Source organism: Salvelinus fontinalis, unplaced genomic scaffold, assembly GCF_029448725.1.
Source record: "Salvelinus fontinalis isolate EN_2023a unplaced genomic scaffold, ASM2944872v1 scaffold_0692, whole genome shotgun sequence".
Classification (NCBI taxonomy): domain Eukaryota; kingdom Metazoa; phylum Chordata; class Actinopteri; order Salmoniformes; family Salmonidae; genus Salvelinus; species Salvelinus fontinalis.
In genome coordinates, this window is record NW_026600901.1 from 87529 (window position 1) to 100516 (window position 12988).

Consider the following 12988-nt stretch of genomic DNA (forward strand, 5'->3'; position numbering starts at 1 on the left):
CCAGAAAAAAAGAAAAAAAAATTGTCCGGTATATTTATTTAGATAGCAGCCGATAAGACAGCTAATAATTAGCAGATGGGTATTCAGAAACGTCGCAATGGAAAAGCCTGTTGAAACCACCTCGGACAATTACGTCGGCAGACCAGTCGTGATGGATCGGCGGGGCTCCGTGTCGGCAATAAAGGGTCCAGTCCAATTGGCAAAAGAGGTATTGTAGCCCAATAATTCGCTGGTAGGCCTCTTCGGCTAGCCGGCAGATGGGCCTAGCTCGAGGCTAGCTCAAGGCTAACTGGTGCTTGTTTCGGGACAGAGGTATTAGCCAGTAGTAGCCACCTGGTTGCAGCTAGCTAGCGACGATGATCCGGTGTAATTGTCCAGAGCTTGCGTCAGGAATCCGGTGATGTGGTAGAGAAAAAGCAGTCCTATATTCTCTGGGTTGATATCGCGCCTGCAGACTGGCAGGTATTTGCCCGAGCTGAAGCTGGCTGGTGTCCGAGTTAAGGGCGAAGACCGCAGCAGTGGCTAACTGACTACTAGCTAGTAGCTAGTTATCTGGCTAGCTTCTGATTGGGGGTACGGTTCTAAAGTATAAAAAGCAGATCCGTACCACATTGGGTGAGGCGGGTTGCGGGAATGTATATTCAGTTCCAAGATGGAAAGTGAAATTAAAATATATACGAAATGTATACAAAAAACACGAGGACTATTTACGCGGGACAAGACGGGACAAGACAAGACAAACACACGTCCGACTGCTACGCCTTCTTGGAATAGAATTGATGAGTAAAGACCGCTTGGCCTACCTTTCCCAATGATGAGTAAAGGCCGTTTGGCCTACCTTTCCCAATGATAGGTAAAGGCCGCTTGGCCTACCTTTCCCAATGATAAGTAAAGACCGTTTGGCCTACCTTTCCCAATGATGAGTAAAGTCCGTTTGGCCTACCTTTCCCAATGATAAGTAAAGGCCGTTTGGCCTACCTTTCCCAATGATAAGTAAAGACCGTTTGGCCTACCTTTCCCAATGATAAGTAAAGGCCGTTTGGCCTACCTTTCCCAATGATGAGTAAAGGCCGTTTGGCCTACCTTTCCCAATGATGAGTAAACTTGAGTGTATGCATTATAGATATGGGCTTCATAGAAAGCGTTACAAAGTGTTCTCTGTTCATCTTATCCATCCAGGTTCTGCCGGGGTAGGCCGTCATTGTAAATAATAATTTGTTCTTAACTGACTTGCCTAGTTAAATGAAGGATAAATAAAATAAAACATATATGAAGTGCTTCACTATAAATACGTTTGACTATGTGGTTTGAAGTACTTTACCATTATCTTGCACAAACAGTAAGACTACTATAGACAGAAATCAATGCAGTAATGTTTTATTAAATAAAGGCTCTGATTAAAATAGTAATAAAATCAGGCATTTGGCTAATTCTTCTTCCCAAAAGCTCCTCTGAATGGTTTGGAGACGGCTCTGGAGATAGCTCGTAACACCCTGACTAAGAGAGGGCGTTTACGGGACTGGCACTCCTGGGGAGCAGGGGCCAGTGTGGTTGTCAGGTCCTCCTTGGGTGGGGAAGTGGATGGAACCTCTGGAACCTCACACTCAGCATCTGTGATAAGAATATTTCATAATCAGAAAATGAACGTGTGTGTTTGTCTGTCCGTCTGCCTGTCTATCCATCTGTCTGTCTGTCTGCCTGTCTGTCCACCTGTATCTGTAGTCACTGTTTTAACAAGCTGGCCATAGGGTGATACATCAATATGACGTTATCGATGCTTATCACTTACTCTGTGAAATACGAGTCTCTCTGAGACGTTTGGTAGGCAGCGCATCCTGTTCAGGGTGGCTCTTCGGTTCCCCTTTTGTCTTGAACAGCTGTTGACAAAACACATCAGGACAACTGAGCCTGTGTAAAATATATGGATGCATCCCAAAAGGCACCCTATTGGCTACGTAAGGCACTACTTTTGACATGGGCCCATAGTGCTCTGGTCAAAAGTAGTGCACTATATAGGGAATAGGGTGCGATTTGGGACACATACATTTACTTTCTCCCATGTGTATTAGGATTGTATTACAGCGGCCTCACTCAACCTCCTAAAGACAATGACAACAGCATTGTTCTAATGCTGAGAGACAATAGGGGTGTAGTGAATCTGTAGGGTACATTTCAGCCCCAGAGCCCCCTACCTTCATCCTGATCTTTGGAATCTTGCCAATTTTGGGTAGGAAGCGCCACTTCCTGTTCTTCTTATTCTCTTCCCCTCTGGCAGAGGGAAGGCGGGCCATGCCGTCAGCCTTTCCATCAGCCGGGCTAAGGCCCCTGGCAGGGAATTCCTCAGTAGCATTAATCTCAGCCACAACACCATGAGTGATGTCACTTGCGGCATTGCTGGTGTCTAAATAAGAAGAGCAAGCTGGTGTGACTGACCTGGGTACAATAACTGGGAGAAGAGGACGCAACAATGGAAAGCAGTCACTGCGTTCCAAAAGGCATTCTCTTCCCTTTATAGTGCACTACTTTTGAACAGGGCCCATAGGGTCTGGCTCTGGTCAAAAGTAGTGCACTAAACATGGAAGAAGGTGCCATTTTGGACACACCCAGCAAAGTTCACATCATAAAACGCAATGTATTGAGCATCATGTTACAATGAAGTCCTATGCAGATGTAAAGAGGTACTTTCACTTACCACCCTCCATTGCAGACTTGGACAGATCAGTCAGGCTGTCCATCACCATGTCTGTCATCAACTTGATGACCTGATCCAAAACCCTGTCAGCAGTGGGTGGCATAGGCCTACCCAAACACTGCCCCAGGAGTCTGCTAACAGAAGTGTGGGCAAAGCTGTAAACGAGCTCTGACGCATCGTCCTTTGACAGCTTCCTCAGTGCTGGCTTTGGCAGTGCTGGTTGAGAGAGGCTTCTGTGGCCAGTCATGGATTGAAGCTGGCGGCTTATGGTTATCTCCTGAATGAGACCATGGACCTTTGCGATCAGGTTGCCAGACGCATCTTGAAGGGCTTCAATTGACAGAAGCCTATCCAGATTTTCTTCTGCTGAAGTCATCTCTGGGTCGTCTGTCTTCAATGTGTCCATTATAGTTTTCACTATGATACCGGTGTCAGATATGTTCATTTCTTGTTGGCTCACAAGCGCTGACTGTGAACCTGTCTTGTCCATTGCGTTAGAGGTATGGCATTCTGTCCTTGTGATCTCATCGGCAGCGCTCATGTCAGGCAACAGGTCAAGGCTCTCCAGTAGAGAGTCTAACATATTAGTGGCTATCAGACACTCCTCACTTGCATTCTGCCCAACAGATGAACTCTCAGAGTTGGCCAATCTGCACTTGATCACATTTAGGATCAAGCTGAGCGTCTTCTTTGCAGTTTTGCTAAAGCCTTCTTGGCTGACTGCCACTGTTCCGTCTTGTAGAGCCACAAGAGGTTCACAACTTTCACTCAATCCACTACCATGGAGAGGAGAGGCTCTCTTCAAACTGGTGTCGCTCACAACTGACATACTCCTGGTGGGCAGACTGACATCCTCACTGCATGTGTCAATTACATGGTGGTCTGTGGAGGAGCCACTCGAAGACACAAGGGCTTTAATCCTTTTAGTCAAACTGACTTTTGAAAATGGCTTCTCATTTCTCACAGACGGAGGGCGGCTCCTGTCCTTAACAAGAGCAGTGTCAGGGGACTTCGAACATCTGAGTGTCTCCACAGGGGTGAAGTCCAGCACATCTTTGGCTGTGGTGACTGACACGGGTGGAAAAGATAAAAAGACGTTCAGTCTATCCTTTACTCTGTGGTACATGATTTGAGCAGCAAAAAATGAGTTGTCAAAGACAACTCTGGGATTGAGTTGGGACTGCAGCTTTTTCTCTCCTAGTGGGAAGGAGTCTGCGTCCTCCACTGTGTACTGGGATACACTTTCAAGATCTTGCATGACCATATTCAATATATCTTCAGTTGTAGAAACCACATGGTGTGAGAAGGTGATGCTAGGCATGCTCTGTGGCAAAGAACAGCTGGCTTCGCTAGCAGCTCTGAGAATGGCCTCACGCACAATCTGTTTGGCCTTAGCTCGGAACTCAGCACTGTGAAAGCTCTGGATGGAAATGTTAGAGGTTCTGCTGGCTGCACTACGAGATCGCGTGAGCGTGGCAATCTCAGCTGACGCCACGTCACTCGAAATGGTGAGGTCCTCCAATTTCGAAATGATCGTGTCCAACTTCTGGTTGAAGTCGAAGGACGCATTTGACGTGTTCTCCCCAACGGAAGCGAAGCGGTCTTCCTTTGAAGTCTCCAACCTCAGCACCGAGATCACCTGTTTGATGACCCCTTTAGTGCAGGTGTCGAGGGTGAACTGGTGGGCTGAGGCTGAGGACATAGAAGAGCTATTACTGTCTGTCTTCTGTACAGGAGATACCTCCACAGTGGTCTCAGTTACAAGTAGTCCAGTGTCATAGAGCTCAATTTGCACAGGAGTATTTTTTCCCTCAGTGAGAAGGTGAGAGGTGAAAAGCTTCCTCAGTTTGTCCAGGGTTTTGGTATAAATCTTCTGGGAACCTGAACTCACTTCCACCCAGAACATTTTGCGACCTGATTTCGTACGCATGGAGGCCTTATTGACCTCAAATACCTCATGCAGGTCGGAAATAATTCCACCAAATAGATCAGAGGATGCTTCCTCAATATTCTCCGCGGAAACACAGACAGACAGAACTTCCGACAGTTTCCCACAAGTGTCGGTTTTATCCAGCACGCCAGTATATGTCACAGCTGCATCCTGAATAACCTGAGTGATGCATTGTTCAGCTTTGATGATATACTCCTCCACTGGTTGACCATGGAGGATGTCAACTTTATCAGCAGGGAGCACCTTCTGAATACTCACATTCTCCTCTGATGGGCGTGGACTGTTGAAGATAATGCTCTCAGTGACCATGTTAGAGGAGGCGAGAGATGAGTCGAGAAGCAAAGACCTGTATATGATCGAGGTGGACATCTCCGGGTGCTTTATCATAGCATCCTCCTCCAAAATGGCCGACGGGCCCTGGAGGACGTCAGAGATATCCATGTCCTCAATGGTCTCTACCAGAGACGATAGTAGGTCTCTGGCTGACAGGTTGGTAGGTCTCTGGCTCTCGAGCTCCGTTTTGATTGCTTGACAGACAGTTGCTGCAGCAACAGCAGAGCTACAACACAACTGCTTCAAGGTGGAGTCAGAAATAGATGATGACAGATCTGTCATGGACATGGTGGAGAGTTGACTCTCAGAGACAAAGGGTCTGAATTTGACAGACACCTGTCTGACCAAGTCCCCAGCAAGAGCTCTCATGTCTATTGCTCCACTAGCTGAGTTGTAGGAGCAGGCACTCTGTGGCCTTGACGGGCTCCTGCTATCCAAAAATCCTGTTATCCCAAAAACCTCAAGTACAAGATCCACAACATCGGATGAAACTTCTGTCATTCTGTTGTTGGACAGAAATTGACTTGGATGAATGGTGCCTGCATTCAGAGTCCAGTCGCAAATAGAGTTGTCGGACTGACTCTGGACTAGTGGAACTAGACAGGTTTCACTTGGACCTTGACCAAAGAGTTCTGCCATTTTGAGCAGAACTGATCTTAAGACCTTTGACTTGGAAATGTTCAGCAGTGGGTCGTTGTTGGACAGTCTGGTGGACGGTCTGCTAGCCGATCTCTGAACAACTAGGCTTTGTACTTCTGCCGAAATGGCAGTGAGAAAATAGGTCAAGGGGCTGGTCGCTCGCCCCTTGTTTCCTCCGTTGGCTTTAGCCTTGAAGATGCTATCTATGATGATGACTATAACCTGTCCAGCCAGAGGACCCAATATGGCCTCAAGCTCCCTCTCTAACTCAAGGGGAGACTTGTGGCCGTGCGCAATATGCTCTATGGCATGGGAATACATCTTAGCAGACACCATGCTTAGCATCTCTTGGGCAAACTGCTGACTTGCTGAGTAACTACCAGACAGCGGACCTAGAGTTCCCTGACTGAGACTTGGCATTAGCTCAGCCAATCTGGAGTTGAGAAGGTTCATAACCAACTCTACAATACCCATCATAAACCTGGTGTCCGTTGGTATTTTGACAGGTCTGTATTTCTCCCGTCTACTCCAACTGGACGACAGTACGATGTCACTCTGCGACTGGCCGCTCTGGACCATGTTGAAGACAGAATCCTCAGAGATTCCAAACACAGATCTCAGTGGTGCTGAGTGGGGTCTGTGTCTCATTTCTCTATCACCACCCTCAGGTGAGGAGACATATCGCTCTTCATCCTCACTCAGCAAGGAAGTCATGGACCTGCAGAATGCACAACAGAAATGAATAGTACATGGTAACAAAATACAAAATATGATCCAAGAATTTGGAAGTATCTAAGTAGTATTTCTCACTAAGTGGATCTGGAATGGATATTTGTACCTATAACAAGGGACATGGGAATAATGTTTTTAGAATGACCTACAAGAAGAGGAGGGGAAAGGGGTAAGTACCTATGAGAGGAGGGGAAAGGGGTAAGTACCTGTGAGAGGAGGGGATAGGGGTAGGTACCTGTGAAAGGAGGGGCTAGGGGTAGGTACCTGTGAAAAGAGGGGCTAGGAGTAGGTAAATATGAGAGGAGGGGATAGGGGTAGGTACCTGTGAGAGGAGGGGATATGGGTAGGTAACTGTGAGAGGAGGGGATAGGGGTAGGTACCTGTGGGAGGAGGGGATAGGGGTAGGTACCTGTGAGAGGGGATAGGGGTAGGTACCTGTGAAAAGAGGGGCTAGGGGTAGGTACCTGTGAAAAGAGGGGCTAGGGGTAGGTACCTGTGAGAGGAGGGGCTAGGGGTAGGTACCTGTGAGAGGAGGGGATAGGGGTAGGTACCTGTGAGAGGAGGGGATAGGGGTAGGTACCTGTGAAAGGAGGGGCTAGGGGTAGGTACCTGTGAGAGGAGGGGCTAGGGGTAGGTACCTGTGAAAAGAGGGGCTAGGGGTAGGTACCTGTGAGAGGAGGGGATAGGGGTAGGTACCTGTGAAAAGAGGGGCTAGGGGTAGGTACCTGTGAAAAGAGGGGCTAGGGGTAGGTACCTGTGAGAGGAGGGGCTAGGGGTAGGTACCTGTGAGAGGAGGGGATAGGGGTAGGTACCTGTGAGAGGAGGGAAAAGGGGTAGGTACCTGTGAGAGGAGGGAAAAGGGGTAGGTACCTGTGAGAGGAGGGAAAAGGGGTAGGTACCTGTGAGAGGAGGGAAAAGGGGTAGGTACCTGTGAGAGGAGGGAATAGGGGTAAATACCTGTGAGAGGAGGGAATAGGGGTAAATACCTATGAGAGGAGGGGATAGGGGTAAGTACCTATGAGAGGAGGGGATAGGGGTAAGTACCTATGAGAGGAGGGGATAGGGGTAAGTACCTGTGAGAGGAGGGGATAGGGTTAGGTACCTATGAGAGGAGGGGATAGGGGTAAGTACCTGTGAGAGGAGGGGAAAGGGGTAAGTACCTGTGAGAGAAGATGATAGGGGTAAGTACCTGTGAGAGGAGGGGAAAGGGGTGGGAGTTCGTGTGCTGCAAGCGGTTCTAGAACTGGTGCGCCTACTGGGTCCTCCACTAAAGCTGAATCTGACGCTGCGGCCAAGAGAAGTCACTTCTCTTGCCTCATTACTTCCTGATCCAGAAGAGCTTGACGAATCAGAGAGCTCTATCTGCATGGTGAGGTCAAGGGCGGGAATGACCACAGTGGATGCAGACTCCATCACCCAATTTGTGATATCCATGCACCTGGCACTAAACTCATGTCTGCTCATCTGAAATGTTAAAAGACCATACAGAGTTAGTTTGTTAACGGAGCTGCACTGCTGCACCATGTGTTCACTCAAGCTAGTCAATTAAAGCAGTGGTTCAGGATGTTCCACAATGCTGGAAAGGGGGGCCTGAGTGAAAAAGTTTGGGAACCTCTGAATTAAAGGTCCTGCACGATTTCCACCAATAAGAGTTTGGAATGTTTGGTCCAACTTACCAACATGAACTACTTTAGAAGTGACTATAACTCACCCCGGCACGCATATTCTCACTCAGCAGATTCCAATGGCTGAAAAGTAAATAAATAAAGGTACACAATTAAACTACATGACATTACCTCTATTCTCTTAGATTACGTTATGGATGGACCTCTATGGAACTAGGCCACATCCAAACATCCCTGATTGGTCATTTGGTCAGTTAAGTCCCTTGTATTTGTCCGAGACTCATCACCTCCTTCTCAAAACCCATTGGACGAGAAGGTCAAAAGGGAGGGCTTTCTCATCCAATGGGTTTTGAGAAGGAGGCGAGAAGAGAGGACGTGAGGAGTATGCAATTGAGATTGTCCCTATGGGTGCGTCCCAAATGGCCCCTATTCCTTAAATACTGAACTATTGTTGACCAAGGCTCTAATAGGGAACATATCTAGGGGATGCATGGGGAAGCCAAAGAGCAACTTACCCATCCTTCATGTCCTGCACAAAGGTGTGTAGGTCTGGGTAGCTTCTCTTTCCCCTGCTGAGGGTGAGGCTGGTCTGGGAGGCTGCAGCCTTGCGGGTCACGCTAGTGAAGGTCACCACTGCAGCCTGATGGGGACGACAGAAAGCAGACTTAGGCTGGAATTCAATCAAATTCGCCATAGCACTGTTAATGCAATGTCTGTTTACGAACTACTGTCTGCATGCACAAACAGAAATGTACACACACACTGTTATCTGGAAGCATTTACCTTTGCCACTCGTTCAGTCTCTTGGGATTGAGATGTCCCGGCTGTTTGTAGATCATCACTCTCCTGCATCGCACTCTCTCCTTCGACCTCCAGTGTCAGAGTTGATGTGGCTGTCTTCAGATCAACCTGATTCAACTCACTCTCACCTTTGGCCTCCTAGATTAGAAGACCTTTACTAGCTCAAGCTTTGAAAATTCATTTGTCATTTTAATCTTCAATGCGTCATTAAAACACAAAACACAATACATCATACCTCCTGTGACTGAGATGGGATGGCAACAGCATCGTCCAACTCACTCTCTCCTTCAACCTCCTGTGACTGAGGTGGGATGGCAACAGCATCGTCCAACTCACTCTCTCCTTCAACCTCCTGTGACTGAGGTGGGATGGCAACAGCATCGTCCAACTCAATCTCTCCTTCAACCTTCTGTGACTGAGGTGGGATGGCAACAGCATCGTCCAACTCACTCTCTCCTTCAACCTCCTGTGACTGAGGTGGGATGGCAACAGCATCGTCCAACTCACTCTCTCCTTCAACCTCCTGTGACTGAGGTGGGATGGCAACAGCATCGTCCAACTCAATCTCTCCTTCAACCTCCTGTGACTGAGGTGGGATGGCAACAGCATCGTCCAACTCACTCTCTCCTTCAACCTCCTGTGACTGAGGTGGGATGGCAACAGCATCGTCCAACTCAATCTCTCCTTCAACCTTCTGTGACTGAGACGTGCCATCTGTCTTCAGATCAGCCTCCTGCATCTCAATCTTTCCTTCAGCCTCTAGTGACAGAGTTTGGATATCTGTCTCTAGAACAGCCTCTTCCAACGTGGTCTGTCTCTCAACCTCTCTGTGATCTTTATCAGATCTAGATACAGAAAAAGAAATCTCTCTAAGGTCACTATAATGTGCTATAATGTGAGTGTGAGGATGTGTTCCAATTATAGAATTAGAATGAATCATTCTAGAATTAGAATAGAATCACTCAAATTATATGGTTCCAATACTCTGAGATGACTCGGCCTATCCAGAGGTATATACATTATTTAGAGAATTTGGCAAACTTTTAGAAAGGACTCCATGTTAGCGCCTTTGAGCCTTTCATTTACCCAATAAGTCAATTATAAAATAGATGTTCAGTTACATATTATTGTTTAAAATGTCAATATTGCGCATGGGGAGCCAGCTCTCATATGGATATCTTTGATTATACTGTGTCATATAATGTATACATATTGATGTAAATGCAACATAATGCAGATAGATGTCCCATCTCTCTAAATACATGGCTCTGGGCCTACCTCTCCATAGGACCTTTGACCTACTACAGAATCTGTATTTGTAGGCCTATGTGATCCTGTAACCAGTCACAAATGTGTCATTAGTGTAAATCACTTACCTGTCTTCCTTCATAACATCACCGTCATTGATGGGGTCATCCAGGTCTATGAGGGTGAGGTCATTCCCACTGACCTCTGACTCCTGAAAGACAGGACAAAGTCATGTTTGGATGTCACCTACTGTGTTGCCTTTAGCCGTGTTGAAAACAACTGGGAACTCTCTGACTTCCGACTTCAGTGCGTTCAAGACAACCGGGGGGAAAAAACTAACTCCGACAGGGAAAAATCGTTTTCAATAGTCATCCAACTTGGATTTCCAAGTCAGAAGCAGCGCGGCTTGGCGTGTCATGTTTCGGAGGACTCCTGACTCGACCTTTACCTCTCCCGGGCCCGTTGGGAAGTTGCAGTGATGAGACTAGATCGTAACTACCAATTGGATATCACAAAAAAATTATAAAAAATTTAATTAAATAAAGTCGGAATCTCTGGCATCTTTTTAGAGCTCCAACTTTCCGACCTAAAGACCATGGAAGTCATGATTTGACCAAGATCACTTGCCTTGAAAGCACCATTAACCCAACACTCATTGTCACATCATAATGCATCATATGCATAGAAATAGAATCACCAGAACATCATGTCAGGTGTACAGTTCAGTTTACCAGTCAAATTGCCATGGTCAGAGGCTCTATCCTTTCTAGTGATTCTATTTCTACGGTCACATCATAATGCATCATATCTATGCTTGTGTCCGAAATAGCACCCTATTTCCAATATAGTGCACTTCTTTTGGCCGGAGCCCTATAGAGTGCCACAGTAATGAGTCAAAATCCCCATAAAACCTAGTAGTCAAACAGGGAAATGGTTCCAATTGTTTTTCCACCATACATTTTTCCCATCGTGGATTTTAGAAACACTTAAAATAAGGGCTGTGTTTCAGGTAGGCTTACCATTTTGATAACTGTGTAAATCTCTCTAGGACAAGATGACTTTTATCAATATATTCGCCTGTATTTACCCCCCCAAAATTAAATGCTAATTAGCTGCTAATGTGGCTATCATAAAGAATTTCAAATGCCACGATGATCATGCTGATCGAGGCAAAGGTAAGAATCTCTTGACTAACTATCTAATGTTAGCTAAATGTAGTAATTAATAAATTGGCTAATTTCTTTAAATGGACAATTCTGTGAACTGTTTAGTGCAAGTTTTAAATTGACACAATACCTGTTAGCAAAGGTGTCAGCTAGAAATGACGATTAGGAGCTTGCAGGGATTTGTAGTTTTGCATGTCTACTTTGATGCTAATTAGAAATTTCGAATCTGAGAGTAAATAGAGCCAAATGTATTGCTAAAAGTCACCTTGTCCATGGGAGCTTTACATGGTTATAAAAATGTCACACCACGGTAAATCCACATGAAACACAGCCCTTGTTTTATGTGTTTCTAAAATCGCCTATGGGAAAAATTAATGGTAGAAAAACGATTGGAACCATTTCCCTCCCTGTTTGACCGCTAGGTTTTATGGGTATTATGACACCTCCACTGTGGGGCTATATAGACTGGTTGGTTGTTTAGCAACAACACTGGTAAGTAACTGTGGGTAAAATAGACAGGGTAAATAGACAGGGTTCGCTTAGAACGTTGACAACATGTAAACTATATTTAGTCTCTAAATGTTAATTGCAAACAAACACATTTGCATAATGAGCACTTGCTAGCTGAGGTTTAGAGTCATAACAAGATACACGCATTCCGGCCATTGATGAGCGTGCATGTTTTTCGTGACGTAGGCCAACCAGTGTATGTATCTTGGTCAAAAGTAGTGCACTAGCCTACATAGGGAATAGGGTGCCATTTAGGACAGAAATGTGAAGGTGGTGTCATAATAACCTTTGACCCTAGTCCCCCATTTGACCCACAACAGATTCTACTGTACCTTTAGCCAACTCTCATGACTCCCCGCCATAGACTTTGTGGTTTGATATTACAGAATGAATAGCACATTCTTTTATTTATTTAACAATATTTAATCCACAGTAATTAATATAAATCGGGATTTAAAAATAATTATAAACTGGGTGGATCGAGACCTGAATGCTGATTGGCTGAAAGCCATGGTATATCAGACTGTATGTATACCATGGGTATGACAAAACGTGTATTTTTTACTGCTCTAATTATGTTGGTAAACAGTTATAATAAATAGCAATAAGGCACCTCGGGGATTCGTGATATATGGCCAATATACCACATGGCTACGGGCTGTGTCCTAGCACTTCGGGTTGCGTCGTGCGTAAGAACAGCCCCTAGCCGTGGTATATTGACCATATACCACAACCCCTTGGGCCTTATTGCTTAAATAACATGCCTACCTTGAACTCTTTATTCTCCATGTCCTTGCAAAATCAGTACATTTCCTTGCCAAAATGAACGCTCCTCCAGCACTAGCGAGAATCACTGAACTGGTCCCGCGGTTTCTCATCAGTTTCAACGTTTATCAGTGATGACGTAACAATGCTGTACAGATTTGACGCACTTCCAATCTCGTGCTGATGCAACGCTCTGTGCGGTTGTAAATTCACGCATGGAAATCCTGCCAGTTGTAAACAAATGTAGGCTACTATTGCCTTTAAAAATGTAATGTTGTGGACGCAATGCAAAATAAAATAGAATGCATAACCCACACTGATAACCCAGAGTTCATCATTAAATAACATTGATTACTCATAAAATATACAGCAAACTTCAGATACTGAAAGAATTCATGGGAGTTTCGAATTCAGTCACTATTTCATATGTACGTGCTAGTTTCATCCGTTTAAAAGAATGATAATGACACGAAAAAACCTGTGAACCTCTTGTTGCTGATTTGGTGAACATAGCAAATGTATTGCA

General features: G+C 45.7%; 1 protein-coding gene across 4 annotated transcripts; it reads right to left on the reverse strand.

Moving 5' to 3' along the window:
• Positions 1-1361: 1361 nt before the first annotated feature.
• Positions 1362-12602, reverse strand: LOC129847061 (uncharacterized). Of its 4 annotated transcripts, XM_055914838.1 has the most exons (11): positions 12466-12602; positions 10150-10232; positions 9009-9618; positions 8756-8911; positions 8488-8612; positions 8059-8095; positions 7537-7811; positions 4490-6333; positions 2193-3310; positions 1790-1877; positions 1362-1611 (listed from the first exon to the last, which is right to left on the reverse strand). In XM_055914838.1, exons 1-9 carry the CDS (start codon positions 12484-12486, stop codon positions 2685-2687), a joined length of 3777 nt encoding a protein of 1258 aa, XP_055770813.1. In that variant the 5' UTR covers positions 12487-12602; the 3' UTR covers positions 1362-1611; positions 1790-1877; positions 2193-2684. The 4 variants fall into 4 exon arrangements, with proteins under 4 accessions (XP_055770813.1, XP_055770812.1, XP_055770811.1 ...); XM_055914837.1 differs by having other exon boundaries at positions 2193-6333; positions 9066-9618; positions 12466-12601; XM_055914836.1 differs by having other exon boundaries at positions 2193-6333; positions 8488-8576; positions 12466-12601.
• Positions 12603-12988: the final 386 nt, after the last annotated feature.